The sequence below is a fragment of the Fukomys damarensis genome, unplaced genomic scaffold (assembly GCF_012274545.1).
Source record: "Fukomys damarensis isolate Sample0158 unplaced genomic scaffold, DMR_v1.0_HiC HiC_scaffold_26, whole genome shotgun sequence".
NCBI lineage: Eukaryota > Metazoa > Chordata > Mammalia > Rodentia > Bathyergidae > Fukomys > Fukomys damarensis.
The window spans coordinates 4,104,069-4,128,553 of NW_022900938.1; the positions used below are offsets into that span (position 1 = coordinate 4,104,069).

General features: G+C 44.6%; 1 protein-coding gene across 2 annotated transcripts in view; it reads left to right on the plus strand.

Annotated features, from left to right (window-relative positions):
- The window catches only part of Dnah7 (dynein axonemal heavy chain 7), a 211,976-nt gene that overhangs the window by 87,187 nt on the left and 100,304 nt on the right, over window positions 1-24,485 (plus strand). For both annotated transcript variants that reach the window (XM_010631953.2, XM_010631954.3), the window contains exons 26-37: window positions 555-657; window positions 774-901; window positions 4,686-4,898; window positions 7,303-7,401; window positions 10,043-10,291; window positions 12,618-12,767; window positions 15,110-15,292; window positions 16,074-16,250; window positions 19,575-19,706; window positions 20,910-21,134; window positions 22,139-22,336; window positions 23,742-23,897. In XM_010631953.2, the coding sequence (XP_010630255.1) occupies window positions 555-657; window positions 774-901; window positions 4,686-4,898; window positions 7,303-7,401; window positions 10,043-10,291; window positions 12,618-12,767; window positions 15,110-15,292; window positions 16,074-16,250; window positions 19,575-19,706; window positions 20,910-21,134; window positions 22,139-22,336; window positions 23,742-23,897 (2,013 nt within the window). The remainder of the gene's footprint in view (window positions 1-554; window positions 658-773; window positions 902-4,685; window positions 4,899-7,302; window positions 7,402-10,042; window positions 10,292-12,617; window positions 12,768-15,109; window positions 15,293-16,073; window positions 16,251-19,574; window positions 19,707-20,909; window positions 21,135-22,138; window positions 22,337-23,741; window positions 23,898-24,485) is intronic.

Here is a 24,485-nt window from a genome sequence, read left to right on the forward strand (position 1 = left end):
GCTTAAGCATCTGCTGAATCTTCTGAGGTTTTTAAATATGTAAACATGGATTTGGATGGAGCTAGTGATGTTTGGATCTCCCATTTTTCCTTATGGCCCAGTGTCCCATCTTTGAAAGTTAGTGATGATTTCAGATTGCAAATGGGGACCCTGAGTTACATTAATTGACCCCTGAGGTACTCAGGCCGCAGAGCAGACAGAAGTCACTGTGGGTGGAGGACACTTACATCCCCCTCCATTGAGTCCACATGCAAAGAGCAAATAGATCAACATGTAAATAAAAAGTAAGAAAGACTTCAGAATTGCATGTCAAAATGCCAGAAAATATGCAGGAAGTACAAAAATAAATTGGAAAATTTTCCAGTTGATCAAATTCTGTTCATACAGAATAATGAATTGGTATTGAAAAAATAAGCTGTCTTTAATGATAAAGGTGAATAAACAATTTCCTTGATAGGATATTAAATCCTTGAAAAGATCAGGTGAGACGACAACATTTCAACATAATATCCCATCAGATAAAGTTGAAATTTTTCATTACTCTTTTCTCCTAGGGACTGTTATCTTGTGGAGCCTGGGCTTGCTTTGATGAGTTTAATAGAATCGATTTGGAAGTACTTTCTGTGGTTGCTCAACAGATCCTTACTATCCAAAGAGGTAACGGACCGGGCTCTGAGCACTGTGTGAAGGACAGAAGAAATATGGGGTGTGGTGAACGACACGAGCCGCATTGTGTGATATTGCTGAGTTGTTTCTTTCTCGGTTATCCACAGGCATTAATGCAGGTGCTGATATTCTAGTATTTGAAGGAGCGGAGCTAAAACTGGACCCCACGTGTGCGGTCTTTATAACAATGAACCCTGGTTATGCTGGGCGGTCGGAACTACCAGATAACCTGAAGGTATGGCATACTATGAGTGCTGCTTCCACTCCCCTTTTCCCACGATTTACAGTGTTAACATTTCATAAAAGAAAGAACTACTGCCCTAGAATTGTATGCAAAATATGCATTTAGGCATAATAATTAGAAAATTTTTCTAGATGGTAAGTTTTAAAGATTTGAATGCTTTAAAAACAAATATGTGCCCCAGGTACAATTTTCAAATTTCACAATTTTAAAGTTAGGCTGAGTATAACAAATTAGAAAACATAACAATTCTAAGATGGTACCTATTCTACTACTTACTGTATTGTATTAAATGACCGCAGTTTAAGTGCCTTTAAAAAAGACCCCAATATTTAAATCAGACAGTTGTACATAGTGGGAGTTTTTCAAGTTAATATTAAAACACGAGCCTTTTCTCATCTTTAGAAACATAGGTCATGCTATAAATCAGTTCATCCAGCTTTTCTTCCAGCTGGATACCCAACTTACCTTTAGATCTCCTACGCTATAAATAACGCCACCCTGGGCAGTTTCACTTAGGGCCTTTCTCTGTTTGCAGCGTTGCACTCTTAGCTGGAGTCCCAGGAGAGCCCTGTTGTGAAATTGCCTTCCAACGCCACCATTGCCCGCCCACACCAGTTTTCAGGTCTCACTAATGCACAGCACTAAATTTTTTGTTGTTGTTACAAAGAACAAAACACTGTCCCATCGGAGTAAACTGGAACCTCTCTTAAGAAAACAGCTGATTTGATGGTTGGTGAAGTGCAGCCCTCCACGCCTCTGACAGCCGTTCTCTGTTCTCCCCCGTGAACCGCGTGGCTGGGCGTGCTTTGGGCGCAGAGAAGACTGTTGGGGAATGAGTGGTGTGGTGGTTGACTGTGGCTCGCAGACCAGGCCTCCTGCCCCCGTTGTTCAGGCCCCGCTGTTCAATGCGGAGACCAACAGCTTCTCAGACCAAAGGGCAATTTTTCTGGAAAGTTTTTCTGACAATTTTCCACTGCAAAGACTTTTGCTCTGACTAATTGCTGCAAGGGCTTTGGGTTCCACCTCTTGCCCTTCTGTGTATTGGCTCAGATGTTTTAGTGCTTTGCCTTCCTGGAGGAAAGTGTGATTTAAAAATGAAAACTGGCAAGTCCTATCTAAGAAGCATTTTGTGACTTTCCCTTGCAATTTTCTCTTGGAAAGCCCTTCTTGGAGCAGTTATATTATCCATTCACTTATGCTCTTCTTTTATTCGGTAGACTCAACTCAAATGCATAAATATTTATGAAAGCAGGGAACTTTGAGTTCTGTGCACTCTGCATAGCTGGTCATAAAAAGCTGGGAACTGTTCTTGAGCTACTGGTGGATCTGCTAATGCCCTCTGCATACTTTTCCATGGTGCGTTGTTGGAACAGCTTTGGTGTGCCCGTGGATCTTGCGGGAACTCCTTTGCCTTCTCCATGAAGCCCAAGGCTATTCTCGGTCCCATGGCCTTTTCCTGGAGCTCCTGTTGCTCCTCCTCCTCCTGTGCTGCCTTGGTTAGAGCTGCTGCAGAGCATTTGTTTCCAAGCGTATATGGAACTAAATACCTAACAAGTCTGGAAGGAAATGGTAACATACGCAAAATAAAAAAAGAAGAGGCAACTGTGCCTCGGAAAGCGTACTACTAGTCATCGGGTTGTCCTGGAAACCTCCCTCACCTTCACAGGGCCCCTGTTTCACCGGAGTCCTGTCGACATCCTGCAGGTCCTGCCCCGCCTCTCTGCCCCCTCCACCTCCCTGGGGTGTGTGACTGTGACATCTCGTGTCTCTCCTGCTGGAGTGCACCTCACAGCTTCCGCAAGTGATCTATCACAAGAGCTCTAATCACATCTGCTCCAGACTCTCAAACCCACTGGGCTCCTTTTTGCCTACAGAATAAAGCTCAGATTTCTTAGTACAACCTCTGAGTACTTGGCGTGGGACCCACTTGCTAGGTGCCGCCTTTCCCTGCTGTTCCTGTCACCGGAGGCCTCTACCCTTGGCACGCTTAAGATATTTTAAAGTATTCTAGAGTCCGCATCAATGTCAAGCCTTGGTAGAGGACTCCTACCGGTAGGACACCATGATGGGCTCCCAAACTTCCTTTATTTCTTGTCTCCTCACCAGCAGTGTGACTGTTTCCTCACCTTCCACAACCAAATCGCTGCTGGGGCTGAGTGTGAGTAGGAATTTAAGAAATTCCTCGAATGGTTGAAGGAAAACTTATACTACACAGGTTCGGGTGTCGGACCCAAAGTAGTCATCACTTGTACTATCACAGACAGCCTGTCCTCTTTCCAGTCATTCTTGAACTTGTTTAAAAAGTAATTGTCAAGAGTCGCTATTTCCAAGATCCGGATAGCAGTTCCCTTCCCTTCTATTTTTTTCCCCCATGTAAGTAACGGTTACTTGCTTGAGTCTCTACTCCAGATTCCTTGCTCATACCATGGTTTTTGGTGTTTTGCTGTTCTTTAATGGTGACCTTATTAATAAAACAGTGATATTAGCACCTCTGACCAGTGGTTAATGCAATGCATTGGCGGGATCTTGCTTGATCTCTTGGTCCTCAAAGTTGGAAGAGTCATAATGGACACTTGGGAAATATGTTCATTTTTTCTGTCTACCTTGTGCTTTTGGCAATTCTACTAATTTCCAGAAGGTACAGTACTTACAAATTATAGTAATTCATCTGCCTTTCACTCTAGGGGGCCTCTTTTCTTCCCCTGGAATATCGTTGTTTCTCCTCTTTAATACAAAAGTTCATGTTTGGCTACATGAGCTACCGCAGTGAGCCCTGATACACACTAATATCCTAAACCTAAATTTTCACACTAATTCTTTAAAATCAGTACATTTTCTGTTTGCTTACTATCACGTGACATTTGTCTGACTCATAATATCTAAATACTCCGAGGATAAACTGTCCGATGTGAAAAGCGAAGGCATCCATCGTCGCGATCACCTTTGCCAGATCTCCAGGGTTCCTCCCGCTGTGACACTTTGCGCAGGTCTGACACAGCGACCTAGACACAGGCGCGTTCAGGGTATCCCGACAGGGACCCCTGGGCCAGCACAGTCTCGGTACTGGGCTACCGATTCACTCCGTGTGCGGAGTCAGAGCCTGGCCTCAAACCCTGTCTCCCAGCCCCAGCGAGCAGCCTGGCCGAGCCCGAATGCTCTCCCACTACGCGGAGTGGAGCACAGCATAGCTGATGCTTAACATTACGTGCACAGGTTTTATAAGGACAGTTAATTTATTATGTGGGCATAAAAGAGAACGCTTTGACTCAATGGTTTTGATATGCTCTGAGCATTATAATTTAATGATAAATTAATGATGGCAAATACAGAGGAGGGCTATTTCTGCGATGGTCTTTTTTATTTAAAAATTTTTTGAGTCCATGTCTGCAGTAGACAGTGACGGCGTTCATTGTGGGGTGTAGGTGTCTAACCCATCTCAGTGCTTTATCAGTGCCCTTCCATTCCCCTCCATCTCTTCCTATTTCCCAGAGTCTATGTCCCTGTTTCCTGCTTTCTTTTATTCTGTTCTTTAATGGATTTGTGCTTTGGGTTTCTCATGTAAGAAAAACCGTGTGCGTCTGATTTATTTCCCTCCCTACCACGGTCTCACGGGGCATCCATTTTCCTACTCGTGGCCCGAGTGCATCCTTCCTCAAGGCAGAGTGGGTGCTCCGTGGCCTGTTAGTTGCATTTTCTTTATCCTCTCCTCCGGTGATGCTCATACGGGCCGTGTCCACGACTGAGCTGTGAAAAACACCTCCCCTGTGCATCCCAGGCTCTCTTCCGGACTGTGGCCATGATGGTCCCTGACTATGCCATGATTGCGGAAATCGTCCTGTACTCCTGTGGGTTCGTCACTGCCCGGCCACTGTCGGTGAAAATCGTGGCCACCTATCGCTTGTGTTCAGAGCAGCTGTCGTCTCAGCATCACTACGACTACGGGATGCGAGCCGTGAAGTCGGTTCTCACAGCCGCTGGGAACTTGAAGGTAGAAACGTGAGGGCTTCCGGTTCGGCGCTTTCCCCTCTGTGTGCCTGCTCTGTGAGTCTTTGGGAGGAATGAGTTGCTTTCCTTAACTAGCTGAACGAAGTCAGTGGTCCTACCAAAATAATTGATGCCTTCGCACACATGAAAAGGAAATTCCATGAAACCTTACCTGTGTGCTGCTTCATGATTTGAGTACCGCCCCATAATTTAAAACACATAAAACTGGGTGCTGCCAGGGAATAAAATTGTTTACTGCTGAGAATTTATTTTTGTTTGTTTTCCTTTGAGACAGGGTCTTGCTGTGTTGCCCAGGCTGGCCGTGAACTCCTAGCAATCCCCCTGTCTCAGCCTCCCAAATGTGCAGGCGTGGGGCTTGGGACTGCTGAGAAATATTTTGAAGACTTGTAATTTATATAACCTACCTCACTTTAAAGGAAATAATGTATAATTGATAAAGGCCCTAAAACATGGTGACTTGATATAATTATCAATTGTAGACAACTGGCTTCACAGTAATCTATTTGTACTAAAACATTTGCATTTAAACCAGTCTAGTTGTGTAAAACCATATTATATTAAAAAACCTAAACTTTTTAATGACTTGCTTAATTTTTTATTGAAAGTATTTTGTGGCCCTATGAAATACAACTATATTTAAGGCAGCAAGTAGGCTCTGGTTCACAGTAAAATGTGACCTTGGTGTTTACAAAATTTTCATGCTTGTGATTTGTAGAAGATGCAGATTTAAAAATATGTGCTGCATGATTAAGGTTATTGGCATGCATTTCACCTCCTATAATGTTATCGAGAATTGTCATATATAGTCATGACATTCTGTCTCACGTTAGCCTGACATCACTTCAAGTCTTTGCTCTTTACAATAAACGGGAGTGCCTAGAAGCACCGGTTTGCATCAACCTTCCATGTCCGGCTTACTCTGCGGTCTGGTAACGGGAAAGATAATGCATTGTTCTGCCGGTGTCATCCCTGAAACCTTGACTGTGGAATCAATCGAGCTATTAAAGTCAGGCCACAGACAAATCTTGCAAATGAACCTATCATTCATTGTCAAAAGCTAATGCAGACTTGTTGAATATTTTGAAGCTATTTCTATTATACCAAGATAATAGTCTCTTGGATCACAAAGCAAGCTTGTGCCACTGATTTCCTTGTGGTCTGAGTGATCAAAGCCAGGGTTCGGGAAGGCAGGGTCAGCTCTGGCTTTGAGAGTCCAGGAGGGGCTGAGGTGGCCAAAATACAACAGCACAGATCCAGGACTTTTGTAAAGCTGAAGCCACTGAGGCAAGCTGAGGCATTTAGTAGGGAGTCGGGGAGGGGAGCTGAGAGTTCTAGCAAAGCAGTGTGTGCCAGTAGGAGAAACTCCAGATTAAGATGTTGAGAAGACTCTTCAAACTGGGTGCAATGATTCTGAGTTTGGATTTTGTTAGTTTTGTGGGTGCTGTTGTGGCCAGTTTCAGAGTAGTGAGTTCAGACTCACGGCAGTTTCTCAGTCCACTTCGGGTTTGCCGTGGATGTCTGGGGTTTTGTATCCATTTGCTTAAACACTCTCTGCATCACCAGTCAGGACAGGCGGTGTGGCCAGGTAGCTGCGTCCACCTGAGCCCGCTGGACCCTGTTGTGTTACCTGCTGGGGAACTGATGATGTGTAAACGTGAAAAGAAGGAGGGGGTTTTGTTACTATGGAAATTAAAGTCATTTTTAAAAAGAGCTTCAGTAAACATGGATGTTAGAATTACGGCTTTGAATTAGATGCAGACGAGAAAGAATGTGTCAAACTTGCAAACTTTGACATTTATGAGGGACAGTGCCGTGGACTTGCCTTGCCTTGCGAGTCTTTGGAGAGCTCCGTCCCCTTTAGAATCCGGTGGGACTCCGCAGCCCAGGTGGAGGGGAGGGTGGGGTATGGATGTGGCTTCTGACAGAGAAGGTGCAGAGCTCTTTATTCCAAGCAGAAGGTCTTGGCATCAAAATATGGGTGAAGGAGAGAAAGTTGTTTATGACTTTCAAATTTAAATCCATTTTTTTCCAAAATGATTGTCCACCTTTAATGATTTTCACTGCACCAGAACCCACTGCTGGTCCTGAAGGCCATGGATAAACCACTTCTACCCAATGGCAAGTCCCAAACTATCTTAACTTAGTGATCAGCAGCCCTTTGTTCAGTGTCTGTGAACATGTAGCTAGTTTGTCCAGGCTTTTATTACCAAGTAACAAAAATGCAACAAGTGTAAATATCCACTTTTTATAGTAGCAACCCAACAAAATGAAAAGAAATGAGAGTTCTGTGCCTGTGCCTGTTGGAACTGAGTTTGTGTGCATAGGAACCTGCAAGCAGGGTGCGTGTGCACAGCTACAGAGAGCCTTATGACTGTGTTTTCTTTCAGCTGAAATATCCAAATGAAAATGAAGAAATTTTGCTGCTAAGATCTATTATTGATGTAAACCTGCCAAAATTTCTAGCCCATGATTTACCACTCTTTGAGGTAAGAATATTCGTTATCCCAATGCATCAAAACTCTTACAAGAATATATTTGTCAGCTGTCCATGTTTTCAAAGCTCCCTACAAGAAACTTCCACTACAAAGAATGACACAGAGCCAGAGAAACATACATCATTCCTTGTTTTTATTTGAAGGGTCTTTAGCTAGCTTGGTTGCTTCGGATGACTTTCAATGACTTGAGGTTTTTAAATCATACTTTTTTAAGCTGCAGAACATAATGAGCAGGAAAATATGATGTTTGCTACAAATTCCACGACAATGTAGGCTCTGGGAAAAGTACCTGGACAGCACACCCCAGAATCCTCAGGGCAGAACAGGTACTCGACAAACATTTGTTCAGCAAATGACTGAAAAAAAAATCAATGAAAAACTCAGTTCATATCCTTAGAAGATTGAAATGACATTTATGAAATATGTTAATGTAATTTTATGTAAGAACCAAGTCTGGTAATCCTGTCATACTTAAGATTAGACTAAGGGAAACCGGAAGGTGGGACTACTAGAGTAATGACTGGAGATCCCACTTTATCCCTCTGGTCCTCTTCCTGAGGCCCGGTGGAAGCCATCCAGGGGCCAGTGGACACCTTGCTCTTGCAGGCCACCTTGTAGTTCACCCAAGCCTTGCTCTCATCTCATAAAGACCCGTGCCTGTGCCGGTGACAGGGGAAGAGATTCTGCCACCGGAACAGTCCGCTGCCTTCATTTACCTGTAGGAACCAAGCTTTGTGGTCTCCATGGGGGCATGGCCTCATGCTTGGAGCTGGCAGTGCAGATATTTTAGGAGGAAAACCAGCAAGGAAAGACATTGCATTTCCTTCCTGCGGGTTCCCTTGGCTTCCTAGGCACTGGTGCACTGTAGATTTCCTGGAGGCGCAGACGCCTCACTGCGCATGTCCTTGTGCCAGTGCAGTGCCCCGGGGAAGTGGACTGAGCAGTGTTTCTCAGGGGACATTTCCAGTTGGCACAGCCCCCACTGGGCAGGACTGTCCCGTGCACTGTGTGACATGGCCCCTCCCCTAAAAGTCCTAGACTTCTTCCATGGCGACAAGCGTAAGGACACTGCTGGAGATTTCCAGCTCCGTACCTGCAGGAGGGTGAGGGCATCGGTCTTGGTTGGGTCACTGAACACCAAGGTTGCTTGCTTCTTTCAGGGTGTGCATATGCACTTGAAAATGTGAATAGGGGTCTTTGTGTAGCGTGTGAGTGTGCGTGCGTGTGTGGTACTGGGCCTCAAACCCAGGGCCCCCTGAAGCTAAGCATGAGCTCTACCAGGTCCTATAAATAGTGCCTTCCACATAGCATTCTATTTAATGCTCAGGAACTCCCGGGGGAAGTGCCATCCTTATCCCTGCTTTACAGATGGTGAAACTGAGTCACAGAAAAGCAAAGTAACGCATTCCTGACAGGTGCGCCCAGAGCAGCAATCCACGGTGCACACTGCAGCAGGCTCTGTCCTCTCTGCCCTGCTGCCCTTTCCTCTCCTTTGCCCCAAAGAAACTTACTCTTTGATGAAGGGAGATGCACCTTCCTGCGAAGGCCTGTCAGTGACTGAATGTAGGAGCGATTGATCTGCTAACCCCGTGGTTCCAAAGCGCAGCTTGAGTGTGCCTCACAGCCAGCCCCTGTGAAGTCTCACTTTTACCTTCAGAGTAGAAAGAGTAGTGATGTTTCTCACATTGCTGTGATAACATCCACAGCCTTGCCAGTTTGTGAAGGTTAGCGCTGCAGACCTTGTAGTTAACGTTATGAATTCACATACACTGCACGCGAGGTCAGAATTCTTTCTAAACGCACATTGTGTGATCGTACGGTATTGGTTTCCTAGGGTTCCCACACAAAGTACCACACAGAGCCTTGCTCCCACCTGAGCTCCGGGGAAGGCTTCTCGCTCCCTCTTCTGGTTCCCGGCGTTGCCCTGATGTCCCCCAGGCCTCGGCTTGTGCCTGTGTCACTCCAGCTCTGCCTCTGATGCCGCGTGGTCACCCCAGTGTCTTGTGTCCAACTCTCTCCCCTTTCTCTTAGATGGACGCTTGGCCCTGGGCTGAGGACATGTCCTCCTCTAGCGTGGCATCCATGATTACAGGGACAAGATCCTGTTTTCATAGCGGCTCACACTCCAAGGTGTGGGTGGACGTGCAGTTTGGGGGGACACCACTTGACCTTACGATGAATCAGCGGAAATATCCACACTGAGTTTTGTGTGTGTGCGAGGTACGGGTTCCGGTTCCTCTGGTGTAGCCAGTTGCTCATCAGTCAGCAGTCTTTCTTTCAACCACGGAGCTGCCCTGTGTCTGTGCTGAGACACAGTTGTGGTGTGCATGACTCCTTATTTTGTTCTATGGTATTGATGTATTTGTTACTTTATACCAACATGATATCCTTCATAATAGACCCCGAAATCACGTAGTGTCATTTCTCGAACTTTTCACTTAAAAATATCATAAAACTAAATATAAAAGCTCAAGCTGTAAAACTTCTAGCAGAGAACAGGAAAAGGTTTGAGGTATTATTACTTAATGGCTTGCTCTCCATCTTGACTTCCATATTTCAGCTGATATAAAATATTGATGTGTATTTCATTTAAGTATACAAAGTGTAAAATTTCCAAATCATCTATTATCAGGGGATTACTTCAGATTTATTTCCTGGAGTGAAATTACCGAAACCAGATTACAATGACTTGCTGTCAGCTATCAAAGACAATTGTGTCTCTATGAATTTGCAAATGACCAAATTCTTCTCTGAGAAGATTCTTCAGATGTATGAGATGATGATTGTGCGTCATGGTTTTATGATTGTTGGAGAACCATTTGGAGGGAAAACCAGCGCCTACCACGTCTTAGCTGGGGCACTCAGCGATCTGTGTGAGAAGGTGTGTGTCGTTACTGCACTCATTTGTTTAGTCCCCACTTTGTGTAAGGAAGATTATATCATCATTGGCAACTTAAAATCTTGGGAAAAGTGAGCCAAGGAGAAAAGTAAAATGGAGCAAGTAGGAAGTGCAGTATGTAAAGCATGTGCCGCAAAAGTACCTTCTAACCTTTTATTTCCTTTTTCTTTTTAATTGTACAGGTAACGCTTATGCATTGTAGAAAGAAGTCTGAACATACAGAAAGTCTGAAAGTTTTCTTTTAGTACTTCTAGAAGAGTAAGAGTTTTGTTCCCCCTGGGAAGATGGATCTGTGATGAAAACTTCTATGAGGATACTAGCGGAATTAATTAGTGGGCTGTGCATCTCTGTGTATACCTGAGTCTGTGTATATGCTGTGTGCTTGTGTGTGTACATGATAGCGCTCAGATTTCTTGAAGGAATAATGCTTTGGCCTCATGTACTATGCTAAAGGAATAGGGCTGTTTTCACCTCACCAGCTAACATTGCATTCCTCCTAACCTCTCCTTGTATTCTGAATTGTTTTTCCTTCTTGTATTTCAGTGTTTGTGACCTGCATGGGATTTGTGATCCTTGTACGTTCACTAGAGTCTTCCTTTCAACCAATGTAACATTGTTTCATTCTTTTTTTTTTTTCCATTCCGAGGCTAATGCAGGGACACACGTTTTGATTTTTTCACAGGGAATCTAAGTTCAGTTATATTTATTATCATACAAACTGATATGCAGTTATTTCTGCCATCTGTTTCTTCTTCTTTTATACTTCTGTGCTCTTTCCTTTGTTTCCCCTTCTTTTCCTTCCCTTCCCTTTTTTATTTTCATTCTTTTTACCCTGTTTCCTTACTGGTTTCCTTCTGTCTTTCATTTGTTTGTGCTTTTTTTCCTATCTTGTCTCCATTATTGTTTATGCTCTAATTGTTAAGAAAATGTGGCACTGCTTGTAGAGTAAGTGAGGGGAAAGCAGGAATGTTTGTCCTGGTCACTCCTGAGGTCTAAGCAGTATATTTCCTGAATACACTCACAGTGACATTGTACATGAAGGTGCCAGCCTCCCAGCCACCGTAGAGGAGCTGTCACTCCACTCTGGCCTTTGGGATAAAATCCGTTCTTTGGTGGCAGCACCTCTGTCCTAACTAAGGAGATAATAGAGCTCTTCTATACTTCTGGATTTACAAAATGACGGTGTGAAATAATTCTTGGACACAGAGAATAGGCAAAGACCTTGAGTTTGTTTTACTGTTTAACATTATTTGTGCATCTTTTCTTTAAATTGGTAGTTTATGTCTCCAAGCTCTGGCAGTGTGGGACGAACAGCTGTGCGTGTGTGTGTGTGTGAGATTCATTATGAACATACGGACCACAGTGCACTTTTAGGGTAGTGAAGTTATTCCACATCATACTTTCATGGTGGACACACGACATGATGAGAACTCCTAGAATTATATAACCCCAAAATGATCCCCAATTTAAACTAAGACTTTGGTTAATAATAATGTATTGATATAAAGTCAGTGATGTAACCCTGCACCCCAAGTTGTTGATAATTGGAGAAACTGTTATCCAGGAGGCAGAGGAAGTATTTGGGAGCCCCTGTACTTTCTGCTCAGCCTTCCTGTAAATTTAAAACTGCTCTGGAAAGTAAAGTCTGTTAATTAAAAATTAAAAGCCTCTTTTCCCAAGGGTGTTAACCTCTTTTGTAGTAATACCATAGAAACAACTTCCAGTATTCTGCCCCAAATGGACAATTAACCAACATGAAGTTTCCACCCCACAAGAAGTACATATTTCTCTGTCTTTACAGCTTATAATTTGTTCTTAGAGGTCTTTCTGGTGCAAGGTTCAGCAAATTACAGCCCGTGGGTCACATTCAGTCCAAAGCCTCTTTTGTGTAATGGCCAATGGTGGTAACATTTTAAAAAATTCATTTAAAAAAAGAAATCTGGAAAGCCTATATTATTTACCATGTGGCCCTTTGCAAAATAAAATTGCCAGCTCCCGTTTCGTATTTCATACACATTTTGTGTAGCATTTACTAACTCCTTCCTCTATATTTTGTGAGCTTTCAAATTCTGATGTAAAGGATGCCTTAAAGTGTTGCCCTTCCGGTTTTCACTGGCACTGTAAGTAAAATGCAGTTGGGTTTTATTCCTTGCCCTGGTGTGCTGGGACCTGGTTGAATTCACTCCTCTGGAGGTTTCTTTATAGATTCCTTAGGACTTTCTGCATATGCAGTTGTGTTTTCTATGAGTAAAGATAGTTATTCTTCAAAGTACATAAATGACTGTTTTGTTTTTTTTTTTTCACTCAGGGACTGATGGAAGAAAACAAGGTCCAGATAACAGTCTTGAACCCAAAGTCTGTCACCATGGGCCAGCTGTACGGGCAGTTCGACCCAGTGTCCCATGAGTGGTCGGACGGGGTCCTCGCCGTCAGCTTCCGCGCCTTCGCCTCCTCCCCGGTGAGTACAGACCCTTCTGCATGCAGAGTTTCGCATCTCCTCAGCTTCCTCAAATAAGCATTGGTGGCAGTAGCTTGAGACTCTGTTTAAAGCCAGTCACAAGCTGGCGTGGCCATATTGCTGTGAAGAGCTGCATGAGCACCTAGGGATAATGGAGACGGTGCCCGCCGGTGCCTTTGCCCTGGGCGTGCACGGAAGAGAGGGTGGGAGACACCAACAACAGGGCAGAGAGTTTGAGCTTCGCTCTCCTGGGCTGGCTTACACAGGAGCAACTGATGGGTCCCTTGGCCCCTTCAGAAACATTCCTTTCTGCCCGCTCTTCGGCTCACCTCTGTGGCCCTGAGACGTAGATCGAGGGAGCACTGAGCTACCTCCCCAGATCTTTCATCTTCTTCTGAGACTAGGTCTCAACCTGCAGCTGTCCTGCCTCATCCTCCCAGGCCGCTGGGACTGCAGGAGTGCGCCACTGTGCTTGGGCTCCTTTGGCCACGTTTTGAGGTGCAGCGCTGCCGTCGTCATGTCCACGGGTTGTTGGATCTCCTCCGTGGCACCCTTGACAGTGGCACCCTGAGTTTTGGCACCTGCATGCAGCGTGTTGGAGAGAGACAAAGTTGCTGGGAAGGAGACAGGAAAGAGGGCTCTGCCCTGCTCCTGCCTGCCCTGCCACATTGGTGTCACCCACTCTTGACAAGAGTCCACCCTGTGAGTGTCTGTGTGGCCAGACTACGGGAGCAGGTTCCCACTAGACTGTGGTCAGACGGCAGGAAGCTTGCTCGGGTTGGTAGTCCTGGAAAAGGGGCCCAGACTGCACCATCCAGGGTATTTATGACACAATTTGCTTTATAGTTGTTTTCTCCGTTCTGGTGACCACATATCGTAGAGTGGGTTGTCTTTACTACTTCCGGAGCCCAGGGACCTCAACTCCTGAGTCCTTGTAGTCACACAAATCTCACTTCTGCATGCTGGGTGCAAAGACCCTGGGCAGTGGGCAGATGAGGACCACCACTTCCGGGTGGAGATGGTGTCCAGTCCAGAGTTCTCCGGTAATGGTGAGGAAAGAAGGATCATGAGGCCGGGGGAAGCCAGCCCAGGTCTGGGATCATCAGGACGTCTTCTCGGGCCACTGTGGATGCACTCGGGCCTGGAACCACGCAGGAAGTCTCTCAGTAATGTATAAATCTACCTCGTGTACACAGAAAGAGTCCCAAGCTGTGCCTTTTCTGGGTTCAGCTACCTAGCTTACATTGTTCAAGAACTGTGTCCCAAAATGTTGAATTTCTGGAAAGCCGTTTCCCTGGAGTCGCAGCAGCTAAGTAGGAGAGCGAATGAAAGCAGAGCCCTTCTGACTGTGAGGCACAGGGTCTCGTGGCAGGGCAGCGTGTCCCAGAGGGGCAGGTCACCGGGGTCTCCTGGCACCGCAGGGCCAGCCCGAGGGTGGGCGACCCCTCTGTGCCTCAGAGGCTAATGAGGTGAGCACAGAGGCTGAGAACACACCGAGGCGGGTTCGGATCCCCCCACTTCCGCGTGAACTCGGGTCTGCTGGAGGCGGCCCGGTACGGGAAGAATGAAGGCAGGAGAGCCGGCGTTTGTGTCCTCGGTCGGTGCCTGGCATGTCTTCATATTTGTTGAGCATTTACTGTGTTCAGAGAAGCCTGTAAATATTTTCATATTTATTAAGTGATGGTGGGACTGTGAGTGTTATGTCGGTTTGTACACCCTATTCCGTCATAAGTCAGCTCAGACCAAGAGGGGCTGTGTATGGGTGTGTTTGGTGAAACTCTATCCAACGGAGGCCTCACGCATGAATGACCAACCTATCTGAGCACAGTGACCAGCCTGTGATTCTCTAGGCACAGACAAATCTGAGTGACATTTCAGTTCAGAAATTTGAGTTCAGAAGCACCGACAAGATTAAACCGCAGTGAACAAGGGGGTGTTTTTTTGCCTTGGCCACACACGTATTGGCTCTTCTTGCAGAGATTTGGGGAATGAACGCAGGGCTGCTCTACCACGGAGCTACATCCCCAGCCCACTTTTTATTTTTTATTTTGAGACTGGATCTTGCTAAATGCCCAGGCTGGGCTGCACCTCGTCATCCCCTGTCTCGTCTCCTGAGTAGCTGAGATGACAGCTTCAATCACTGTGCCCAGCCCAGCTTCCTCAGAAATAAGTTGTGTCTGTGCGTGAACGTGTACACACACACACACACACACACTTTGTTCAAGGGTATCTCTGTACATTCCTGGTAAAATTAATTCTAAGAGCTGTATTTTTGAATTTTCAGACAATAACCCTTCCTTTATTATACCTGTGTTCTCTGTTTACATCATGCATAAAAACAGACTCCAGATAGGAAGTGGCTGATCTTCGACGGCCCGGTGGATGCAGTGTGGATTGAGAACATGAACACGGTACTGGATGACAACAAGAAGCTGTGTCTGATGAGCGGGGAGATTATCCAGATGTCCCCGCAGATGAATCTGATCTTCGAGCCCATGGATTTAGAAGTTGCCTCTCCTGCCACCGTAAGTCCTCAATTTTGACATCTGGTTAGAAATCGCAAGACGTTATATTTTTGCTCATGTAGTAGTTTTGACTTTAGACAAAAAATATTAGCATTCACTCAAAGAAGGATCTGTGAGTCTCGCAACTCAGACAGGTCTGTGGACACAAACACACCCTCACACATGTAATAAGTCTTTTCCCTCTTTCGTCTGGGCTCATTTGGTAAAGTCATGTACAGACATAGAGATCATGAAATTTCATGAAATTCACGTTTGCCCCCAAGACCTTTCTGAAGATTGTAAGGGATGGATGTGCCACCTCATCTTGTCCTGACTCCCTGTTTCCCTTCCCTGCCCTGTGTTCCTCAGAGATCAGGCGGAGAGGGTTTCCTTTCCTTACCTCGACTCTGCGGATGGGCACCGTGGCCCGGGAGCAGTGGCCTCCCCAGCCACACAGCGTGTAGTGTGGTAGGAACCACACGAAGGCAGCTCCTCTGCAACAGACTGGCCCAAGAAAGGAGGATCTTAGTTTTTGAAAGCCGCAGAGCTGAAAAGCATCTCTAGCTAGCGGGGTAGGATCAGGTCAGGGTCACGTGGCCACCAGCCTCCTCCTCCTCCTCCCGTGAGAAGCCCACTGTGGGGCCCACTAGGACATCAGCCTCTCCCGAGCTCCTGTCCCTGTCAGCCTGGGCCCACAGCGTGGGGTGCAGAACTCACCTGCTGCATGTGGAGCAGCCCACCCGTGTGTAACCTGCTCCCCTGTGTGTGCCACCTTGATGATCAGCTGTGCTCGTCCTTGCAGGTTTCCAGGTGCGGCATGATTTACATGGAACCTCACATGCTGGGCTGGAGGCCGCTCATGCTGTCCTGGTTAAATCTGTTACCCGCTTCAGTCAGCGCCATCCAGAAGGAATTCTTAACAGGCCTGTTTGACAGGATGGTCCCCGTGTCTGTAGAATTTATTAGAAGACACACGAAGGTAAGAGAAAGGAAGCTTAAGGTTAAAATGTGAAAGGTGAATGAGGTTAACCAGATACATCAATTTAATATTTCTTTACATCCTCGACCGACAGACAACATATTTCTCAGCCGATTCTTTTTGTAAGGCCGTGTCTGCATTACGTAATGGTTAAGGGGAGCAGTACAGGGACCGAACACATCTTAGCTCTTTTCTCATCCCCCGCTCTCCCATCCCTTCCAACTCTTGGTCCCCTCCTATTTGCAAAACTGATCTTTTTTTCTTTCTGATTAAAATGAAAAGACTTTAATTTATATCATTATTCTCCACAATATTTTAAATGAAGCATCTCAGAATTTGAGAAAATGTTATTGGTGTTAGTCTTTTTTTCTCTTAAAAAAAACCCCTCAAATAGTCACATAATCCTGTCTCAGTAAAAATATCCCAAAATGTTATCTCTTCTATCTGATGGACTAGTGTATTTTACCCTTGATCTTAGCCAAAAGGCCCAGACGTGATGGACTAGTGTATTTTAAATTTCCATTTTTATAAGTGCCTTTGTTTTCTAAATTACCTGAAACAATCCAGTCCCTGGTAGAAGGATTGGACCGAGGTCCTTGAGCAGGCTCATCCATTACTCTTTTTCTCTCTTCCAAAACTCCTGAGGTAGGCTGGATAGAAAGGCAGAGGAAGAAAAGTGGCCCTGGGAATCGAACTCGCCTACCTCTGAGAGCAGAGGTATGAAGAGCACCGTACGCTCTTCGACGCTCCTGCAGGAAGTTATGGCGTAGCTTGACTTCTCTTCTGAGAGATCTTCCAGAATGACTGGCTCTCCAGTAAATATAGGAAAGTAGGGCTGATATTTTTCTCGCTGTTGGAAATGTAATAGGAAACCTTAAGAAGTTTGGCTCAAGAAAGATACAGATTTTGGAAGAAGGAGTTTACAGCCATGCTAATGTGGATTACTCGGGTGGGGGGCAAACCCAGAGGGAAAGGGTAGCAAAGGCTGCATTGTCAGGTACACCATGATTTAGACAAGAGAGGCGGAGACGATGAAGCCGCCCGGTGAGGGCAGCAGAGGGCTGATGCACGTCCCTGTGACGTGGTGGCTGGGGGCACGGAGACCCTCAGTATGGACGCTGGACTGGGGAGAGCCGGCGCCACAGGGCAGGTGTGACGGGAAAATGGGTGCTGACCACTCTTTCGAGAAGCTTGCCTGTAACCAAAGTACACGAACTCAACTGGTTCCCGAGGGCCGGTTGTAACTCAGGTTGGTCAGTAAGGCTCAGGCTCCTCTACCTGGCCTTCAGAGTCTCTCTCCTGTGCACAGGCAGAGCTCAGTGTCCTCAGAGAGACTCTGGCCCCGGATTTCTCAGTGAACCTCACACGGAAGAGGATGTTGTCATGTTCCTCCCAGAGCTCTGTCAGGTTAAGTCTGTATCTGAGGCCATCTGAAAGCCCAAGTGGCAGGCATTTGGGTTGTAACTCAAGACTCTGTTCCTAAGTTAAAACTAAAATTCTGGTTGTAACCCAAGTTGTTCGTATGTCAGGCCAGTCATACCTTGAAGGTCCAATGTATGTTGAACATATTAAGTAATCAGGTCCAGAAAGTTAGACATTAATAGAGGAAGGCCATAATTAAATAGCCTATAGGACTTTTGTTCCTTTTTTCTGAACACTGTCAGAATTTGGGTATTACAAATAAATAATTGGTTTGCCCACGTCACTGGAACTTGTACTTTCTGTAGCGAAATAGAAAAGTTTAATGAAAGCTTTCTGAAATGTGCTCTTTTTTAGGGCTGGGGATTTAGCTCAGTGGTGCCGCTGCCTGCCCCACAATTGCAAGGTCCTGAGTTTGATCCCCAGTACCAAAAAAAAAAAAAGATTTGCTCATGAATGTACCCCCCCCTAATTACAAAGGCAGGCTTGGTGGCACAAACCTGTGATCACAGCCACTTGGGAGGCTGAAGCAGGACAAGTTCAAGTTCAGTGCAGCCTAAGCAATGTAGCCAGAGTTTATCTCAAAATTTTTTAAAAATTGAAGAGGTTTTAGGAATGTTGCTGTGTTTAGATACTTTTCTCCTGTTGCTGAGACAAAACACCCACCAGCCAAAGTTAAGGGGGAAAGGTTTCTTTGGCTCACAGTCTGTAGAGGTTTCGGTCCATAATCGGCTGGCTCCAAGGCAGGGTGGCCCATGGCAGAAGGGCGTCACAGAGGAGAAACAGCTCATGACACCCACACGGTAGCAAAGGGAACCTTGCCAGCGTCTTTCTGCCCCTTTATCTTATCCAGACCACTGGGACTAGGGTGGTGCCGGGCCAGTCAGTGGACTGGCTTAGTAATCACAGGCCCTTCATCCCAGCGTCACGCACTCCAGATCCAGCCGTATATGACTGCCTGAGGCTCTGGGGGGGCCCCGAGACCCAAACCTGCCTATAGATCTGTGGTAGAGAGTGCTTGACGAGTGTACAGACGGTATGGGGTATAGAATTAATCCCCAATGTGACCAGCAAAAAAATAAGAAGTTATAGCTCCTATGACGTGCCGTAGCCCTGAGTATCCATCTCCTTTGCACTGATAACTGTTTGTATTTTGTGCCCTGTCCTCAGCCACAGACTCAGCCATTTTTGCCCCCTACTGCTCCTAGAGCCAGGGGCTGAGAACAGGAAGCCTGCTGTTCCCAGCCCCCCTAGTTGGTGTCAGAGAGGTTAGGGTTTGTGCGACCCTCAGGGCCAGACAGAAGCGGGTGCCGCTGACCGAGGCTCATGACAACCTGCAGCAATGGGCTGCGTGGCCCCAGGAGATGTGCCTGTCTCTTCACCTCTGTGCACTGTCACCCTGGTGTCAAAGAGCGAAGCACACGGCCCCTGTGGCGCTCCTGTGGTACTTCTGTAGACCTGGGGACTGGGAATGTACTTCCTAGGGTGGGTTACCTGGAGTCACTGCTGTGCTTGTAAGCATGTTCTTGAGATGGATTTTATTCATTAAGCATTGTCAGTATGCAAAATGATTGCCTACCCTGAAAGACTCTGAGTGCTTTGATTTATGGAGTTAGTCCAGAGCATAGGACTGGTATCTTTGATTAAACTAACTAAACATGTATCAGTAATATTTTTTTTTAACTTGAGAATTGATATGACAGGTCAAGGATCCTCATTTCCTAGCGTGAAATTCCATGGGAGGGAAGACCTGCTTGGTTTCCACAGACAATAAGAACTATCCTAGCGATTCTTCAAGGTACTTGCAGCTGGAAGACTCAGACGAGTTCCAAAAACCCTGCTGATGCCTCTTTGTCACATGCCTGATTTAAAGTTGTCTTGTTCGGTTTTTGTCTGACTTTTCAGGAATTATCTCCTACTACAGATACTAACTTGGTCCGATCCTTAATGAATCTAATTGACTGCTTTATGGATGTTTTTGCTGATGAAGCCAAAGAGAAAGAGAGAAATGACCGAGAAGTTTACTCTCTGCTTGAGGTGGGACCTGCGGCCTTACCTCCCTCCAAACCATAATGACGTATTACTTTTCCCCTTAATTTACTTCCTTTTTTTTTTTTTCTTTTTGGTACCAGGGATTGAACTTGGGTCCTTGCGCTTGCAAGGCAGGCCACCGAACCGCTGAGCTAAATCCCCGGCCCTATTTACTTTTTAAATGAGAACAAATTTAAATACATGTTTATAGGAGGGTGGGTGTGTGGATGGGCATCGCTGTGTATTTAGGTGGAGGAAAGCAAGAAAACAGTAGTCTTAAGTGGATTTTTCAAATAGAAATTCATATATGAATAGACTACAAAAACACTAGTGAGTAGTAATTCCCAGAGTAGTTCCTGTAATGTGGTCACTGTGGAACTCCTGTAGCTTGTATTTTATGAAATAACTTTTAATTTGAGGAAAAGTAGATGTCTAAAAGAAACAGTCTATGAGAAAAGTACTTGGGGAGCAGGGTTGAAACAGAGTCTGGAACTTTTCAGAATGTAGTCAGGGCTCTGTTGGCTTTAGCGTTTTAAAGCAGCTTTGATTTTCAAACAAGCAGCCTGATTTTCTCTCCCGTGGTGGCCTTGTCTGCCCTGCTCCCTCTGCCTGGGTCTGGTGAGAAGAAAGCTGGTGTCTTTGGCCTGCAGGATGGCAATTTTAGTTTCTATAATTGATGCTCAGATACTGTTGTGAATAAGAGAATAGAAGCTGGGGCCAGAGATTTAGCTCAGTGGTTCCACTGCCTGCCTCTCAAGTGCAAGGTCCTGAGTTTGATCCCTGGTACCAAAAAAAAGAAATAGAATAGAAGTTGGTTCTACTTAAAATAAACCCAGCATAGCAAAATTTAAATAAAAAATGTATATTATAGATATTGCCTTATCAAAAAGTGCCCCAAACCTTAATAAAGTTATCTCGATATTCCTTTTAATATCAAGCTCCGTATATGTTAAACACACACACACACACACACACACACATTTAAAATACCGTGCACTTTACTATATTAATCATTCTAAATTTTGACATGGCAGCTAGGATTTACACTTTGCTTGTATTGTCTTTAAGATTTTCTAAGCCATGCAATTTGAAAAAGTAGCCAGCATTGTTCCAAAGTCTCGTGTATTTCCTCTCAGACACTCCCGGTGTGCTGCGGGCTGGGCTACGGCTCCTCTCTGACTGCTCTCTCTTCCCATCTCCCCGATGCAGGGCATTTTTATTTTCTCGTTGATCTGGTCCATTGGTGCTTCCTGTACAGATGATGATCGGCTGAAATTTAATAAGATTCTCCGAGAACTCATGGAAGGCCCAATTTCAGAACTAACTCGAAATAGGTTCAAATTACAGAGCGGAGCAGAACAAACATCCTCCAAAGCATTGACTGTCCCATTTCCTGAGAAAGGAACAATTTATGATTATCAGTTTGTCCCCGAGGTAAGGGTGGCAAGGTACTCGTTCGAAAAGATTGCCAGAAATATGGAAAGGTATGATTTTCTTCACCGGTTCTAGAATTTGCAGTGCAGTTTTCACACTGATATTAGTTCAGCGCCCTCGAAAATGTCTCCTCTGCCCCAGGAGACGCAGGATGAGTAAAGCGCAGTCCTGCCCTCGGTGAGTGGCATCCTCCTCCTCGGATGACGACAGCAGTCGTGTGACACTGTGGGCCAGGGGCCAGCGCTGGGCCTGCATGAGACACACAGGGTACTGGTGGGGCAGCTTGGGTGGATGACATAGGAAAGGAGGATGGAGGAAAGTGATGTTTTTCTATGGAGAAAATTAGCATATTTTGGAAACTTCCACTGTCCAGGAAAATTAAGATTTTTCATTCACAGGCCAATTGGATGTAAAGATATAACAAAATATTAACTCATAATAATCACAAAGTTAGGAATTGCTATTACGTAGATTCGTAACACTGCAGTGTTAAGTGTAGTTAGGACTGTTGGGCTGTACACGTACAAGGGGTTGAGGACATTATGTTTATATTTCAATTATTTTTATAAAAATCTTGCTTGAAATTATAAACCGACATTATAAATATCATAAAAATCAAGCAATATGCCATTGATCTTCTCTGGAGAAAATTCTATCTTTGTTAACATGGATTGAATAAAGCTCTTTATTCTTTAATCCATCGATCAAAGTCAGATTCTCTCAGTGCTGTTAGAGAATGTAACATTTGTTACAACATTCATCATTGGGTTTGCATAAGCAGTGGTTGCAGGGCATCAAAATATCGCAGTACTTATTCTGTTACTGTTCATGTAAGAGCCACGCCCTTTTCTAATTTACTTATACAATTTAACTTTAAATTGTTAAATGTTTTGTAGAACAAAACGTGTAACTCTCAGGGTGGATTGGTCTTGGTCGTTTCTGCGGTGACAGAGAAGGACAGAGTGTGTTCTAACCTTCACATTCTGGCTGTTTACCGTGAACAGGGAATAGGAAGGTGGGAGCCATGGATAAAGAAACTGGAAGACGCCCCTCCAATCCCTAGAGACGTACTGTTCAATGAAATCATTGTGCCAACTTTGGACACAGTTCGATATTCTGTGTTAATGAATTTGCTGACGACCCATCAAAAGCCTTCCATATTTGTGGGGCCAACCGGAACCGGAAAGAGTTCTTACATAACTGTAAGTATTCTAGAAGTCTGCACATTAAAGTGTTTACAATATTGCTAAGCATGCTATTTATTAACTAGTAGGCTTAGATGATTTTTAACACATACTCAGGTATTTTGCATGTGACACTGTCGCATGATGATACCATTTGGTATCATCACATTATTGTCCCATTTGTTTTTGTATTTTAATAAGAATAGCTTTTCGGGGTGAAAATTATATCTCTGTAAAAGTGTGTTTTAGTTCATGGCACTTGATATTAAATTTCCACAGTATTTTATATCTGAAGGATTGCTGTGCAGCTGTAAGACCAACTTCTCTCCTGATTTCTGGAGTCAGTCTTCAGCCAGTAGTACAGAAAACTTATCTGAATCTCAGACATGTGATATTTCCTCACTACAGTGAGCCGCTCAGAATAGTTTATTTTAAAAGAAGAGTAGAATTGCCTGTTTTCAAAGCATTTTTCTCTTGAAATAATCTCTTGCTTACATTTGAATTTGGTAGTCATGAAAACAGATATTTTAATCACAAAAACCAGGAAAATATATTTCTATCTTTATTTTACACTTTGCTTTTCCTACTTTTTGTGGTTATAGATATGAGCAAAACTCCTGGAAGGTTTGAAAGAGCATCCATTTTACAGTGTGCTCATTATATCTAAGAGAAAATAAAATTTAAAGCAGCTCTCACTGGGCTGGTGACAGGCGGAAGAGTCAGCCCTGATCCCACAGCCAGGCTTTCAGACTTTTCACTTGTTTAATTATGACAGTGTTCAGCACATGATGGTATTATGAGAGGGGGACTTGTCTGAAGTATTTTACCACCCAATACTTTGGGTTAATAATGTAGTATCCTGTAAACCATAAAGGAGCATCCTGGAAGCAGTTAATGTGCATAAGGTTTGGAAAAGACAAAAAAATATTCACCTTTGCTCTTTCTTTTATCCCTGTGTGTACAGAGTAGGTAGTACTCATTAAGAACACGTGATTTACTCAAGACTTTCTGGCAAATTTGCCCTTAATGAGGGAACAAATATGCCCTGGAGGGAACTGCGGGGTGGGGGGGGCAGCAGGAGGAGGAGGAAGAGGAGGAGGAGAGGAGGAAAAAAGCAGTAGCATCTTTTGAAGGGCTCCTTGGAAAATTCTGACATAGCCCCTTCCTGACACACATCTTTATTATGAATGACTGGAGTGCTCTCTGCTCTCCAGTGAATTTCATTTTGAAAATTAAGTCATGCAATTTAAGCCTTCTAACTTATAGAAAGATAACTTGGTATTTAAGTGAAAAGACACTTTCATCACTTTGCATTGTTATTACATGGAAGGTTGAATTCGAGTCTTGTCAACAGCGATGCTTACTGTTTATTATGAAATGTGAGAACAATTTCAACCCTGACTCATTGTTTCCTTTTATGTAGAATTTTCTTTTAAATCATCTCAATAAGGAAATCTACAAACCTCTGATCATCAACTTCTCGGCACAAACTACAGCAGCTCAAACCCAGAATATTATTATGTCAAAATTGGACAAAAGAAGAAAGGGAGTTTTTGGGCCTCCATTGGGCAAGATAATGGTAACAGTTTTCTTCTTCTATATCTATAATAAAATATGGTTCTACTCATGCATGTTACTGCACTCAGAACAAGGAAACCAAATATTCTGAGAACTGCTTTTTTGTTGGTTTTTTTAATCACAAATTTGGATTTTAAAATTTCCTGAAACTGGTTGTATTACTCAAGTTCTCATTGCTGGGACAAAATACCCAATACCCGAAGTTCAAAGAGGAGAGATTTATTTGGCACATGGTTTCACAAGGTTCAGGCCATGGTCAGCTGGCTCCAAGGCATGAACGACATGGTGGAGGAAAGTTGCTCAACCTGTGGCAGCCAGGGAGCAGAGAGAGAGGGGAGGAGGTGGGGACGGGAATGCAGCCCTCTGGGTCGCCTCCGGTGACCACCTGTTCTGATCAGGCCCAGCCTCTTCATAGGACCCTCAGCTATGAACTCATCAGTGGATTAATTCACAGATGAGTATAGCACCTCTGCGATCTAATCACTTTCCAAAACCCCAGCTCGGAACACATGGGAGTTTGGGGGACATTTTATTTATTTATTTATTTGTTTATTTATTTATTATTATTATTATTTTTGGTACGGGGGAT